General features: G+C 51.6%; 1 protein-coding gene across 1 annotated transcript; it reads right to left on the bottom strand.

The window, feature by feature from the left end:
* Positions 1-2,606: 2,606 nt before the first annotated feature.
* On the bottom strand, positions 2,607-10,090 carry GLMP (glycosylated lysosomal membrane protein). The gene is made up of 6 exons (XM_050930674.1): positions 9,987-10,090; positions 7,432-7,689; positions 6,677-6,877; positions 5,282-5,500; positions 4,116-4,393; positions 2,607-3,659 (listed from the first exon to the last, which is right to left on the bottom strand). The coding sequence occupies exons 1-6, from the start codon at positions 10,077-10,079 to the stop codon at positions 3,491-3,493; spliced, it is 1,218 nt and encodes a 405-aa protein (XP_050786631.1). The 5' UTR covers positions 10,080-10,090; the 3' UTR covers positions 2,607-3,490.
* Between the last annotated feature and the right edge of the window lie 6,333 nt (positions 10,091-16,423).

Here is a 16,423-nt window from a genome sequence, read left to right as displayed (position 1 = left end):
GCCAAAGGAAGATGAAACCACCAGCAGCATGGAATTCCTGCCTGACTCCTTCAGGCTTGCAGCCCTGCAGCATGAGGTTGGGGTTTCTTTAGCCCAGAATCGTAGATACAGAACCACCACCACAAGGCTGGCAAGTTCAGTGCCAAAGCCTACGAACACTCAGCACAAGCGTGTGGGGTTTGAGCTGCACCGAACACTAGAGCCGAGCACCACCTGATCCTGTCTTTTTAAGAATCATCCCGCTGGAGTCCTGAGGTGGAAACTCCCACAGGTTAGATGCTCCATGTCTACAGCCCTGGCTGCTGTGAAGTCAACGTGAGTGGTGCCAGGTGACAGGATTTTGTCACTAGAGCACATGTGCACCACACTGTCACAGCAATGTTTGAGGCTTACTGGGTGACCATGAGCAAATCACTTCCCTGCTCTGTGCCTCAGTTCTCCCCCCGCTCCTCCTCCAGTAAAGTGGAGATAATGACACTGAACTCCTTTGGTGAAGAGAGCTAGATAGTATTAGAGGTTATTACTGTTATTCATAGACAGAGCAGACAGCTGTCCCATTAAATAACTTAATTAGCTGGCAGGGGGTGTGTGTGCATAAGTTCATCCCAGACAGGGGCAGTGCCCTCCATGTTAAAGCTTTCTCTGCTCCCCTTTACACTGCTAGACCTGCGTGCAATATATCACAGCCAGCCACTCCCCCCAGACAGCTGGAGGCATGGAGCCAGAATGGATCCCTTGTCATAAAGGCAAGAACTGTTTAGATTAGAAATGGGACTGGACCAGAAACTCTCATTCAACCACCTCGGAACTGTAGAGTTTGGATTCCAACACTGGGCCCCATCTCTACCTTAGGACTGTACCTAAGCTGATGTGACTGCTAACTCACCTGTTTCTCGCGTCATGGCAGCCAGGATAGCACTAAATTATGCTACAGAACAGCTGGCAAACATGCCTCGTCTGAGATCCAGAAGTAACCTGTACCAGCCGAGACACCAGTTCCCACAGGCCCACAGCCAGCAGTGAGGCCAGGCTCGGTCTGATTCTCCACTCTCCAGCATCTTGCTGTCACTTGCTAGGGGAGGGAGCTAACTCAGACATGGCTCCATTAGCAGCACCCATGTTATTGCACCATGATGGACATAGCCTCAAACCCAGGCAGAGAGAGGATGCTACTCTACTACCTTGCACCTTAAGCTATTTGGTAACCATTAAAAATGGATCACAAACATATTGGCGTGACATATAGGAATTATTTCTTCCCCTGGGGAAATGCAGCCAGTTCTGGGGCTGAACACTGTAGCACAGCAACAGTAAAGAGTCATCCAGAATGGGGAGTGACATCAAGTGCCAACAGAGACTGCGGGGAGAAAGGTAAGTTCCAGCGATTTGGAATTCAGCTGGGACACTAACTTTAAACAGCTTCCCTTGTACCCAAAATGGCCTTGGGCAATTCACTTCACCTCTCATCCAAGCAGCTACCCCTCCAGAAACACAATCCCACCTAGCCCCCAGCTGGGACACTGCATCAGACCACCACACCAAATCAGCCACGACCAGTTCCTCTATGGGTCTGCCATGTAGGCACCAGCCAAGCCAGGTTCATCTGACAGCTCTCACGGGATTGGCTTTTTACTGTGACCCACCCAAGAGTTAGAAGCCCTTGATTGTAAAACTAGTTGGAAAAAAAAAAATTAAGAACAGGCTACCAGCGAGCTGGGACCCACGCAATCAGCACTAGAGAAAAGAAACTAGGATTTCATTTCCCAGCCAATAGTGACATCAGCAAAAACTTACTCCCTTTCAATAATTTGTACTATCTTCACCATTATCCCTGGTGGATGTTCCTGCAATGAAGCTGGAATGCCCTTTGACCCCTGGGTCTTGCTGCTCACAATGGTCTGTCCCAGCTGAGCAGGACACATGAAAATTTATTTCAATTCATGGGGCAGGGATGGTCTTTGTTCACACAGCAGCCAGCCTGGGGCCCCAGGCACCACTCGAATACACATTTACCACCAGCCTGGCCCTACATATGTACAAAGCTACCAAAAGGCAGAGAGGTCTTTAAAAAAAAATGTTCTTTAATTGGTCCAAAAGGCAGATCAAAAGACAGAAGCATCTGAGGAAAACCTGTGATCACCTCTCAACCACAGAGTGGATTACATACAGCAGAGTGAGGGTGCTTGGTGAGATTTCAAGTAACATGTTCAGAGCTGGCTCCTCTGAGCAAACTCAAGAGTGAGAATACGGGTGTAACAGCAGTGGGACCTGGAACTTGCCAGCTGAGGGGAGTGCTTGACACTCTGAATTTAGAACTTTTCAGGCCAAGATTTTCAAAAAGAGAATGGTGATTTTTTGGGCTCCCCACCTGTGGTACCTTGAAGGAGGCCCTGTTTTGCAGGCAGGGCCAAGCACTGATAAAAGAAATAAAGATCTGGCCCCTTTTAAGGGGACTCATGCTGGACACCTAACATTGATCTTGGGATGCGTCATTAGTTCATTCTGAAAAGCCTCCGCCCTATTGGCGAAAGGCTACTTTTTAGCCGTCCCGGTACAGTTAGAATTCACGGGCAGCAGATTGCCTCACTGGTGAGCATGCAGCAGAGTGTTACAACCGCGTGACACCACCTTCTCCCACCAAGGAACTGCTGGCATTACAAAACACTCAAGTGGGTGGCACATGCGGGGTGTAACTAGGTTGATCTGCTCACAAGCTGGCGATTTATACAGCAAAGGCACGTTGCCTTCTGTGACCCAGCCTTTGAGGGAGAAGACGACTAGTGGTTTCTCCTTTTTAAAAGAGACAGAAGATCATTTCTCCCAGTGGTGAACACGACCAACCCCGCTGTCGAGCCACAATCCCTCGCTGGCTGGTTTAAACCAAGAGCAGCAATTAAAACCTGAAGCTGGGTAGCACCTTGCAGAGCGCCCTATGGGAAGATTCTGTATTTGTGAACGCCGGGTCAGGTGCGCTGATGGGTTGAGTGAAGGGAGAAGCTAGACACTGGCCTAGAAACTGCTAAAGCTAATGCTTCTGACCCCTTAAGCGAGGCATTTCTCAGGCAGGCCCTGCCGGATCTCAGCCCTGCCATGGAATGTATTCTAGAGCCCCCGGGGAGACCCTCAGTGCCAGATACCCCCTACAAGTCTTTTAGAAGCAGTAAGGGAGAAGTGGATCAGTCCATCCTCAAGGCATCAGACAACCGAACAGCCATGAATACAGGGCGGGTCTCCTTCCCACCTCCCCAAGCTGAGTGCTGAAGAGCCAGGATCCAGGGTGCAGAGGTAGGACTGCAGATCATTGCACTATTCCCCTGAGCCGGGAGTGACGAGGGGTCAGGACCGTGGAGATAGAGAAGAGGATGCGTAACTGTGGCTGTTAATAAATAAGTTCCCAGGAGCAGCCACTTCAGGAGCCTCGGGGGAGCCCGAGGGTCTGGCGAGAGAACCGTGGCCGGCACTAGCTGTTTCTGAGTCCTGCCCACGTCGGTCAGTTGATGGGCTGATACTGGGAATGGCGCTTCCTCCGTGCAAACAGCACCACAAGGCCTCCTGCCAGCAGCAGCACCACGGGGGTGCCCATGGCCACAGCCACGATGGCCATCACGAGGGGAGAGAAGGTGTCTTTTGGGGGCGTGCCAAAGCCGAGCAAGGCAGACCTGGGGGAGGCAGGGAGCAAAGGAAGAGGCTAGCCAGCGATGAAGTGGCCGGTCTGGGCCAAAGAGCCGAGTCCCATGGCCCCCTTCCTCCCCACAAGAGGGACAGAGGACAGCCTTGGGGATAAGGCACTGGGCTTGGGAGACCTGGGTTCAAATCCTGCCTCTGCCCTGCAAGCCAGTCACTTCCCCTCTGTGCAGAGATAGTTGGGGGGGAGTTTGAAGTAGCCCGTGGCAGAGGACAGAGGAAGCTACTTGGAGGGCAGGGAGAAGTGAGGCTCAGTGACTGACCTTTCCAAGCCACAGACCTGTTGGGAGGGGGAGTGGGGCAGCAGCAGGGAGCCAGAGGCTGTCAGCCAGGAGCTCTCCAGGGCAGGAGCTGCACCGTCCATGCACATGGGCAGCACCTAGCACTCTGCAGGGGTAGTAGGTAGAAGCTGGTGGGGAGATACCACTCACCAGCTCAGGTAGCCCTTCTCAGCGTAGATCTCCCCATCCTCGCCGCCGAAGGAGATATTGATGGCGGCAATGTGGTGGCTGAGCTCCAGGCCCTCCCCGAAGTAGGCGTGCGCGATGCTGGGCCCCGGCAGCGTCTGGTTGGCTGTCTGCAGGGGGCGGTAGCGGCAGCGGATGGCGTTCTCCCGGCTGGCCTCCCTGGAGCCATATGCCGTCGTCTTCCACTGGAAGAAGCTTGGGCCGATGCTGTTGTTGCGGGACTCGGACACCAGCTGGGCCATCTGCCCCCACCCAGAGAGAGGGGAGAGAGCAACACATTAAGAGGGCAGACGAAGCAAGGGCATGACGAGCAACTGCTTTCACACTGGAGCAAGGGAGCTGGGAGCTAGGACTCCTGGGGTCTGACCCCAGCACTGGGAGGGATCATGATCTAATGGTTAGAGCGGGGGTGGGGGTAGCGAGAGCCAGGATTCCTTCCAGTGCCCAGGACAGAAACCAGAGAGCACATCCTGCTGATCAAAGCTGAGCGCCAGGAGCCAGGACTCCTAGGTTCCTTTCCCAGCTCTGGCACTGACTCAGGAAAGTGACTTCACTTTCTCGTGCCTGGATTTCTCCCATACAAGCAGGCTAATAGCACAGGCAGGTTGTAGAAGCCAGAAACAAGACACCGTGGGAACAAATACTAGGTGAAGGGCCCTTTGCTAACCTTAACATTTGAGGCTTGAGAATTAGAGCAGCTGGAAAGTCTCCATCAAAGACAGAAATTGCAATCCAACAAGCAACATTTCTCAGGAAGTTTCTTTTTCCAGCCAACCTGGATTTAAATCGGCGTGTCGTCCCCTGCCAATATCACCACCTCTTCAGGTCACTAGGGCCATGAAGCACCAAGGGTCTCCACCTCTACCACTTGAGCTAAAGGAGGAACTTCTCCCACTGTCACTTGTAGTAGACTCTTACCCTCAATATATGTGTCAGCCATTAGAATGGGATATCCCCTCCCCGCCCCACCAACATGGATCATATTCACTCCTACTCCAGCCTCTTCCCTCCCCATTCTATTCTATATTGGCTCCTAAATGGTGCCCATTACGGTGGTAGCTGAGCTCCTAACCAGCATCTGTCTAGACAGCTGGATGGCTTTCAGCACCATAGTGCTCCCTAGCCCTCACCTCAAAGATGGTGGGCGTATACTCATCATCAATGGACCGCACTGATTGGAGCCTCTTGCGCCCGCCTTTCTCCTCCACTGTGACCACCTCCAGCATGAAGCGAGAACTGTTGCCGCGTGGGGCCACATTGTCCATGATGAACTCCACTTTGGAGCTGTTGGCAGTGTGCAGGAGGCAAGGGAGGGGGCCATCCCGGCCACCCTGCTCGTAGGCTGTCACCTGGAGGCGGAGGCATAGGAGAGGAATAGCACAGTCCAGTAGGCCAGGACTCAGAACTCATGGGGTCTGCTCCCAGCCCTGCTACTGACCTGCTGGATCATCTTGGGCAAGTCACTTCCCTTCTTCATGCCTCAGTTTCCCCTCACACCCTCCCTTGTCCATTCAGGTTGTCAGCTCTTTCAGGCAGGGACGGCATCATGTCTGTGCAGCACCCAGCACTAGGCGGGTACCAAGTGCTACCATAACAAGTGTTACAGCAAGGATATGGGGGACTCATCACGACACCCCTTATAACTCCATACACCCTACAGTGACCAGAAGGCGCCTACGGTGATGAAACTATGCCAGATTACCCAGCCCAGCAGCGTTACCATTGGAATAACAATGCACCGAAAGCCCTGGAGGATTCACCATCTCTTCCAGCCTTTCAGTCAAGCCCAGATGTCTCTCTTAGGGAGATACACGAGCTCCCTGAGAAGATATGGGCTGCATGCAGGAATTGCTGGGCAAGGTTCTCTGGCCTGTGTTATACAGGAGGTTTGACCAGAGGATCAGAATGGCCCCTTCTCACCTTAATCTATGAACCTCCTCCAAACAGTCCTGGGGGCTTGGAGAAGGTCTGAGAAACCACTGGGTCTTGCTAGGCCACTGGGGAACCAGTGAGGAGTGGCTCATCCTCCAGGGAATGCGCTCACACTACAGCACATGAGACTGGGAGCCAGGACTCCGGGGTTCTATTCCCAGAAGGATAGAATAGGGGGTGGCTTTTGGCAGTCGGGAAGCAGGTCCCAACGCAGCCCCGCCCAACCATGGCCCTGCTGTAAGCTGAGGGAACCCTACTTGATCAGGAAGAGGTGAGGGGAAGAGTATAAGGGTCGTGGGGAAGAATGCTGTTTGGAGAAGGCAAACAAGGCTGGGCAGGGGACCAGAGGACCAGGACAGGGAGAGGGTCAACAGCAACAGAGGAGAGGCAGCTAAGAGGCTGGTGCGGGGCTGGAGGGCATGTAGCATATCTCCAATGGCACAGAGGGTAGAGCCAAGAATGCCCAAGGGGCCCAATCCTGAGCTCCTGAAAAGCCTCCCATCAGTTTCAGTGGGCATTGGGTCACCCCTTTGGACAGGTGGTGGCAGACTCCTCTCCCGGGAAGGAAGCGGCGCGGGGGAGGACCGCCTCACCTGAAAGGAGATGGTGCCATTGCCAAAGGCCCCCCCGGGGTCCGAGGTGTCCACCCCCTGGAACCTGGCCGTGAGGGCTGTCTGGTTCACGGTGCGGTTCACGCTCTGCCAGGAGAAGCCAGCCAGGTCGTAGATGGGGTAGAACGGCTCCTCCTGCCCCTTGGAGAGGGCCGACACATTGGCACCGTTGTACTCGAACACCTGGAAGCAGGAGGGAGAGGGGCCTTGGTTTGCATTGGAAGAGACTTTAAACACCACCTCCCCCCTGCACATGCACACCTGACCCCAGCCCCTAGGCAATGCAGGGCACCATGCCTGTTCCACCTATTTCCCCTGACTACTGAGGGAGGCACCCTCCATTGCAAACCGCTCCTTTCATCCCACCCGCATGCTCAGTGGGGCTTGTTCCCCTCACCCTCCCCCCAGGAAGGAGCTGCCTCCTGCCAGAAATTTAAAGGCACAGCACACAGGCTAAGCGGCAGCAGAGTTTTCCCAACTTGCATCCACAGCAGGGTTCCCACCCCAAGGGAAGAGGTGGGCACCCCCACCCCCCAGGAAGCAGATAAGGGACAGCGCACTGGAGAAGGCTGTGTAGGGGCAGCCTCACATCAGGCAGCAAATGGGTATGAACAAAGGGCAGCTGGGTGCCCTACGTGGCAGGGCCGGAGGCCACCTTCTAGGACCAGCTGTGCCAAGAGCTAAGTAAGTGGCTCCTTCAACTCTGACCCAGCCTCCCTCACGACCGCCACCCCGACCTTGGTGAAGACGATAGCCGTGGAGTAGACGACACTGCCGGGTGGCTCAATCCAGATGGCCCCGGCGGGGGAGGCCGAGAGGAGCTTGGTCCAGTTGACGCGCAGGGCGCTGCTCTCGCTCCGGGTGTAAAGCAGCAGCACGGTGGGCGCTCCGATGCTGCTCCACACGTAGTGCAGGGTGTCGTTCTGGCCCACGGCCCGCACGTGCAGGAGGTTGGCGGAGGAGCTGTTCGAGCCGGGGATGGCCTGCACGGTCACCTGGGCGATGGGAGGCAGAGCGTGGGCAGGGCATTATTCACACACCCAGACCGTTCCTGAGCTCATTAGGCTTGGCTCAGCACGTGCCCTGCTGGGCAGTGGCAGGACAAGTTTAGACCAGGATTGTCAGCCCTGGACTCCTTAGGGCCACCGGGGATCTGGAGCTCTGCATTATATCGGCCCATTAGGCTGCCTGTCTGGGACCCTATTGCCACAGCATCTAGGCATGAGACAACCTTTGCTGTGAGGTAGCAAAGTATCCACCTTTTTACAGATGGGGGGGGAACCGAGGCCCAGTGAAACTAAGCGACTTGCCTGATATCACACAAGGAGTCTGGGGCCAAGTTGGGAACTGCGCCCAGGTCTCCCAGGCCAGAGGCTCACCCCCAAACCACTAGACCATCCTTCCCCGGCAGACAGGGCTTCACTCCCTCTCCTCCTACAGGAATGAGGTACAATTCCATAGTAACAAACACAGCTGCATTTTTTAATACAATAGACCCCACAGATACTAAACCCAGTAAAAGAAGGTTTCTCCTAATTCCATCAGCTTTGCCCCAGATATTGTCAGTCTGGGGCATAAGACTCCAGATATTAAGAGTTGGAAGAGACCCATTGAATCATCCAAGCCATCTAGACAGAGCTCCATCATCGAGCAGTCTCCGGTTTTGTTGTGTGTTTCGCTTCGACCAAAGTATCTGACCAAAAGGAGCAGAATTTCAATAACCAAGGGAAGGGAAGAACACACAGATTCAGTTTCTTTCTGATGCCGGGGAAATGGGAGAATCGAGAGGTTTGCTGCTGGTCTTGCTTCAATGCTCTGATTACATGGGACAGATGACAAAAACTCCCCAGACACATCATAAAGCCTTGTCGAAACCCACAAAAAAGTTGCACCACTTCACTTATCCCAGGATAGCTGAAGCCATACAAGTGTGGAGGCGGCACACCAGTATAAATGGGATGATGTCTAACTATTCCTCTATGGGAAGGGAAAATAGGTGATACCAATACAAGGCACCTCTACACCAGCATAACTGCAGCCACACTGGGAGGGTTGTACTGGTATAACAATATTGCTAACAAAAAATATATATCAAATAAGTTAAAATAAATCACACCCCTAACAGAGTTATATTGGGACAAGCACAGTGTTTCATAGACCCACAGAAACAAGGGCGGGAAGGGATCTCAAGGGGTGATCTAATTCATCCCCACCCCCCAAGGCAGGACTAGGTAGAGCAGATCTAAGATGAGGTTTCCCTTCTTCCAGGCTTTATTAAACTAAAAAGGAAAGTCCCAAGAAGCCAGAGCACTTTGCAGAAGGAGAAGCCCCACAGTTGCTAGCCTGGAGCCTGTAGGCTTGGAAAGGAACCAGCTCAGCAGTTCCACTTCCTGCTTTGACAGGGCATGTCAGGGAAAGACAGAAACTCTCTCTAAGCAAGAGTCGTTCCCCGTGAGTCACCAAGAGAGGCCGGCTGGGGAGAGCAGACTGCTGTTGACAGCCAGGAGGGCGCTGGGAAGAGAGGGCTGATAGCTGGCCATCAAAGGGGGTTATTCATGAACTATACCCAGGGACTAATATACCCCAGGAACAGGACCGCCAGACACTTGCAGGACAAGCTCCCCCCAGCACTCACTGCCATACTGAGCTCATCTGCTGGGACCCCCCCCGGGGCCGACAGGGGTCTGCCTGAGCCAGTCACTCCCTATCCTCCCCCCACTGAGGACACACCCTCAATTATTACTGAGCAGGCCCCCATGCGGTGCCATTAGCCAGGTTCTGACCCCCCCCCCCATTTCTTCAAGCTGCTTATTTGGAGCTGCCAAGCTACAGGCCTGTGGTTTATTTCACTCCCAGGCTCCTCTCTGGCCCAGCTGTAGGGAAGGAGCATTAGAAGTAGCTGGGCCAGGGTAAGAATCCAGCTTCCTGGCGAGCCAGCGCCCGCCCCTCCACCCCCCACAGCAGGGCAGCTGGTTCCCCTGATGGGACTCGGCGGGGGCTGCCGCAAGATGCCCGCAAACGGAAGGCAGGACAAGGCGCTTGCACACAGAGAAAGACCTCAGCCAACAACATCTGGGGAAGGGGGGAACTGCAGGTAGAAGTAATTGAATGAATCCAACCAGCCTGCAAAGCCAGGCACTGCAGCTCCCCGCCCGCCCGGCTCTGCCGAGCCCCCCAGGCTGCGCGTTCCCCTCTTCGCACGGATGTCCCTGGGCCAGACCCCATGACATTGCTACAGCCGCGAAACCTGCTTCTGCAGCGAACGAGCAAAGCCCCCGGGGCCCCCGCTCACCTGCCTCCGATAGCCCCCCGCGGCCGCCAGCAGCCCAGAGACACTCCCCAGCAGCCACAGGCCGCGCAGCAGCAGCGCGCTGCCCCCCGGCATCTTCGCTACTGTGTTGCAACTCTCCGCTCACGTGCGCCGGCCCGGCTCAGCCCGCCTTAAAGGGGCAGGGCCGGCTCCTCTTAAAGGAGAGGACGGCTCTTAAAGGAGCCGCTGCCCGAGAAGGGTGCCCTCCTAGCTCGCTCAGTGACGGACTCGAAGGTGGCAATTTTACACCAACAAAAAGCAGACTCCAAAGAGAGACCGCTGAACGTGAATTAATATGCAAATTAGATCCAATTAACGTAGGTTTAAACAGAGTCTGGGAATGGTTGGGTCATTACACTAATTGAATCTATTTCCCCGTGTTAAGTATCCTCACACCTCGATTATCGCTCCAAAAGTTTTGTTTTCTCCTGCTGATGAGAGCTCATCTCAAGGGATTGGCCTCTTACAGTCGGTATGGCTACTTCCACCTTTTCATGTTCTCTGTATGTGTAAATATCATCTTGCTGTAGCCCACGAAAGCTTATGCTCAAATAAATAAGGGGCCACAAGCGTTCCTGTTCTTTTCACATACAGTTAATGATCTGGGGTTTATTTGACATCTGTCATCCCAAAGCGCTTTGATCCAGCTCGTTAGGGCCCCGAGCCTGGGCTCAGTCCACACGTGGGGCTCCATGAGGGTGCAGCAGCCAGCCTGCCTCCCACAAGGCCCACGCAAGTATGTCTACACTGCATTGTAAATCCGGGTCTGGGGACCCAAGCTCGTGGAGTGGGTGTTTCTAAGACTACACCTGAGCATCCGCACTGCCTTGTAAACCTGGACTTACAGTGGCTGGACCTGGGTATCATGATTGTGCTACTGCATCCACACTGCACTGCACAGACCTCCTGACTCAGGTCTGCAGCTCGAGCTGCATCCACACTGCAAAATGACAGGGCTCGGATCCAAGTCACTGCAGGGCTTGGGCTCTCGCTGATTGGAGTCAGACTGATTTGTTTGCAGAAGGAAGGGTGGGGGACTTTGGTTCAAACCTGAGTCAGAGCCTAGCCTTACTGTGCCATGTAGACGTACCCTGTATATCTGCAGGGATCACTCCTTACCTAGCTGAAATGCAGCCACCTCTGGGCTGGAACACCACAGCTGTGCCACATACAGGTGGCAAAAGACAAACATACTGACCTTGCTGCCACGCATACATTCTGTTAAGATTTTCATGGCAGAAACTCAGTAGCTGCAGCACAAATAGAGGGTGAACTGTGGAGCAGTTAATACGACCTTTATTGGGAGAAAGGGGGACTTAGTTTCTCTAACAACTTCCCACATCTCCCCTTTCAATGGTTTCACATTACCATGATCTATTATTATGTATTACTGACATTGCAGCAGTGCTTGGGAGCCTCAGCCCGGGAGCCTACCCCATGGTGCAAGGTGCTGTACAAACACAGAACAAAAAGATGGTCCCTGCCCAAAGAGCTTCCAGTCTAAGCATAAGGCAAGAAACCCCAGGTAAATACAGCCAGACAGGGGAGCACAAGGAAACAATGAGACAAGATCACGGTGGTGGGCAGTGATCTCAGGCCACCAGCCACCTATTCATTGTCAAGGTATAACAGCAGAGGAATCTCCGTCCATCAGCTTCTCTATGGGAATGTGAAGACTGTTCTATTCAGCAAGGACAACACCATTTTGTCTGCACACACAAGTGGCCCTGATTTAACTGAAACTGATGCAAGCTAAACTGCTCGTAGCAAGCTGTAAACTGACTTAAGTACATCCACATGGGTGTTTGCATTGGTTTAGCTACATCGGTTTTAAGATTATAGTTAAATGGCTGCAACTTATGTCTGCTCTATTCTACAGCGGTTCTTATATCACACTCCTCATCACCACAGTATCTGAGCGGCTTCCCGTAGTGCACTAAGCAGCACGTGTAGGTAAGGCCGAAGTTCTGGTTGCGGGAACGTAGGCCTAGATCCTCAGAGGCAGTTGAGAAGATCTGGGTGACGTTTAAAACTAGAGTAATAGAAATGGGATGACATTAAATAGTGCAAAGGCATGAACTGGGAACTAACAATGAGAATTTTTGCTATAAGCTGGGGACTTATCAGTTGGAGGCAACAGAGGAGGAGAAAGACGTGAGTGTATTGGTTGTTCACAAGATGACTAGGAGCCAGCAGTGTAATGCGGCTGTGAAAAGGGCTAATGGAGCCCTGGGAAGTATCAGGCGAGGTATTTCCAGTAGAGACAGGGAAGTGTTAGTACCATTAAACAAGGCCACGAGGAGACCTCCTGGAATAGCGTGTGCAGTTCTGGTCTCCCATGTTTAAGAAAGGTTAATTCAAGCTGGAGCAGGTGAAGAGAAGGGCAACTAGAATGATCAGAGGAATGGAAAACCTACCTTATGAGAGGAGACTCCAAGAGCTTGGCTTGTTCAGTCTAATCAAAAGAAGGCTGAGTGGAGATATGATTGCTCTCTATAAATACATCAGAGGGATAAATAACTCCTCTCCCTCCATGGTATTTAAGTTAAGACCACTGTGGACACAGGAACAAATGGATATAAACTGGCCATCAACAAGTTTAGGTTTGAACTTAGATGAAGGTTTCCAACCATCAGAGGAGTGAGGGTCTGGAACAGCCTCCCAAGGGGAGCAGCGGGGGCAAAAAACCTAACTGGCTTCAAGACTGAGCTTGGTAAGTTTATGGGGGGGGATGCCGTGATGCGACTGCCTACAATGGTACATAGCTCCTGCCAGCAGTCACAGACTGGCTATCTCCAATGGCTGGTGCTGGGACACTAGATGAGGAAGGCTCTGAGTTACGACAGAACTGTTTTCCAAGTGTCTGGCTGGTGGGTCTTGCCTATATGCTCAGAGTCTAACTGATCACCATATTTGGTGAGGGAGGGAGGAGGAATTTTCCCCTGGGTCAGATTGGCAGAGATCCTGGGCTTTTTCACCTCTCTCTGCAGCATGGGGCCCAGGTCACTTGCACATTTAAACTAGTGTAAATGGTGAATGCTCTGTAACCTGAAGTCTTTGAATCATGATTTGAAGATGTCAGTAACTGACCCACAGGTTACAAGTCTATTACAGGAGTGGCTGGGTGATATTCTGCAGCCTGCAAGGTACAGCAGGTCAGATTAGATCAGGGGTCGGCAACCTTTTGGAAGTGGGGTGCCAAATTTTCATTTATTCACTCTAATTTAAGGTTTTGCGTGCCAGCAATACATTTTAATGTTTGTAGAACGTCTCTTTCTAGAAGTCTATAATATATAACTAAACTATTGTTGTATGTAAAGTAAATAAGGTTTTTAAAATATTTAAGAAGCTTCATTTAAAATTAAATTAAAATGCAGAGCCCCCCAGCCCGGTGGCCAGGACCCAGGCAGTACGAGTGCCACTGAAAATCAGCTCGGATGCCATCTTTGGCACCCACGCCATAGGTTGCCTACCCCTGGATTAGATGAACACGATGATCCCTTCTGGCTTTAAAGTCTATGAGTCAATGGGAAAAAATAGACAGTTTTAGCCCTGAGCAGCCTCCTCTCCCTCTGCTGCCTTTAACTTGGATCGTGTGTGCCCCATCCAGAGAAAAGTGAGCGAGAGAGAGAACGTATTAACACTGCTGACAATGCAATCCCTCTTCTCTTGACATGCTTCAAGCACACTATCACACATGCTGCTCAGAGACTTTGGCTGTAAGAGAAGGAGAAAGGAAGGTTTTAAGGTGAAATTTAAAGAAGGGAAGGGAGTCAGTCTTGGAAAAAAGAGGGTTAGATGGATGGGAAAGGCCAAGAGCCCCCTGCAACTGTGCAAAGGGGGAGGTGCAGAGGTGTGTGGAGATGGATTTGAGATTAAGGGGAGACAAAGAGGTCAGAGGTCTGGGTGGAGCAAGCCCATGGAGAGAGGAGAATTAAATGTGGAAGTGAACAGGAGGCTCCGCTTCTTACAGCTGGGAAATCCACCTGGGATATTCTGGACCCTCCCGTCGTTTAGAGATGTATGGTGTCAAATCCCTAAAGATGGGACCCAGAAAGCGGACGTCAGGCCCGGTCTGCTGTAAATACATTGTATTGGCACAGCATGATCCAGCAACAGGTTGACACACTAACCCGGTAGCTAAGGAAGCACAGACCCATCAGCTTGCCTGAAATTGAGTAAACCATCCAACAAGCATTAAATACACATATACACACCCGCAGCAGGAAATACACCTCAGACGGATTTGAAAATCATTTCCGAGACCCTATAACTTGCGGGTAATGAGAGGGCACAGATCACAACCATGGCATGGCCACATAGCACAGGGAGCGGGTCAGGATGTGGTTCAGGGGGAGCAGTGAAGCCTAGCACATGCAGTTCCTAAGCTGGTTTTATATACATGCATGGATGTGGTTGTGAGCATGGAATTCTTAGTCCCTGCCAGTGAAGTGCGGCTCCCTTAAAATACACTTATAGCTCCTCCCATTGGAGGATTTCAGAGCATGTTACAGAGATTAAGCCTCAGAACGTCTACCACAATGTAAATATTACCCCCGGAGAAAGGGAGGCACAGAAAAGTGAAGGGACTTACCCCAAGTCACAAGTCTGTGATAGAGTTGGGAATAGAACCCAGCAGCCCTCATTTCAGGATCCCTTTGCTCTAAAATGCAAACCATACCCCTGGCCTCTACAGTGGTGGATTGACATCAGTGTCACACAAGCAGAAACGTGAGTTTTTCAAATAAAAGCTCCAACCTAAGGTGGCTAGTTGAAGTTTCAGGTACTACACATCAACTTTCAGAAGAACAGCTGGGTTAGTGCGTATCAGCAAAAACAACGAGGAGTCCTTGTGGCACCTTAGAGACTAACACAATACTTTGGGCATAAGCAGTTATATAATTTTCATATAACCCACAAAAGCTTATGCCCAAATAAATGTGTTAGTCTCTTAGGTGCCACAAGGACTCCTCGTTTATACATCAACTTTGTTAACTACTTACACTCCAGGCAGCAGGTAATTAATTCCCCTTGGACTAATCCATTTTAGCACAAGTGGGAGAAAGGGGTTCCCAAACCTTGAACAGCCCCTCCTCCAGCATTCAGACAAGGCAATCTACCAGCTAGCCCCAGCCCTATTTCAGTAGCCAAGCTTTGGTGCTCACATGCAGAGTCAATGGGCAGAATGATCTCCTAGTTCAAACATGTGCAGCTCAGGGCACCACTCAAACTCAATGTCTCAGGGAATGAAGTGATAGGTTAGTGGAAGCTGATGGGGCAGAATTCTTCCTTACCTCCTTTTGGATCTGCACCGTGAAGTTACTTAAGCCATGGGAGCCAAAGGAGGATGAACGTAAATACGTTCAAGGTATCAAAATATTCAGTTAAACGATCGTAACACTGCCCTATAATGACACCCTGAAGGAACAGTCTTGACTAGTCACTGCAGGGCAGAGTTAAAGTTAAGCGTCTTTACCATAAAAAGTTTAAATTTAAGTTTAACCATCTTCAATTTCCTAGGTTTAGAATACTTGGCTCTGGGCTAATTGTGACATCCTTGTGAGGTTCTTTACCCCGATACTTTTCCTCAGCCCTAACTCCATTTTAACAGACTTTTTTTTGTGGGGGTGGGGGAAAGAGAAGATAAATGTGGGTTGAGATTTCCAGGTTCATGAGTTAGAAACCCAGTTCCCAATTAAATCAAAAGACAGTGGGCATCCAAATCCTAATCTTAAAATTTTAAATTTTATTTTGTGCCAGTGAAAGATGCCAGCCTACTTAGATTAGTGGCCAGTGCCCACCAAATAACAGAAGGTCTACCCCTCAGATGAGAGAGGGGGAACTGACAGTCTGGGAGATGGAACCAACTGAGAATGGCAAGAGCAACTCAAGGTTCCTGCCCTCCCTTGATGAACCTCAGCTCCTGGAAGGTGCAGATTTCTGTCTGCCTGGCCAGCTCTGAATTGCCAACACAGGAGCCATGGTCATTGGTGGTTCTGAAATAGACACAATGTCCTCAGTGCTGCTCGTAACGACCATATATAATAGTGTCTCTTTCAGACCCCTTTTGGGGTGGTCGGGGGAGGACACAATAGGTGTTAGAGCCCCCAAACCTAAGGGATCCCCCAAAGCCTACGTTTTGCTTTTCCTCCACTCCCCATAGGGGATTTATTAGGACAGCACTGGCATGGTTTCAATCATGGTTGATAGTAAAGGAAATTCTTAAGAAACAGCACAGTGGGATAGTCCAGTGGACCAGCACATTAGGGTAGGATTGCATGCTAAGGGATGAGATGCTGGATTTCTCAAAGAGGCCTGCCGGAGACTGGTTGTCCCCACTCTGGAAATGGCTAACCAAACACCCCGCCTCACAGCTCCAGGCTAGCGAGTCACGTTAGATATGGATACAAGGGACCAAA

Source organism: Gopherus flavomarginatus, chromosome 20, assembly GCF_025201925.1.
Source record: "Gopherus flavomarginatus isolate rGopFla2 chromosome 20, rGopFla2.mat.asm, whole genome shotgun sequence".
Taxonomy (NCBI): domain Eukaryota; kingdom Metazoa; phylum Chordata; order Testudines; family Testudinidae; genus Gopherus; species Gopherus flavomarginatus.
The sequence above is the reverse complement of the archived record's forward strand: the minus strand, read 5'-3'. Positions and strand labels throughout refer to the sequence as shown.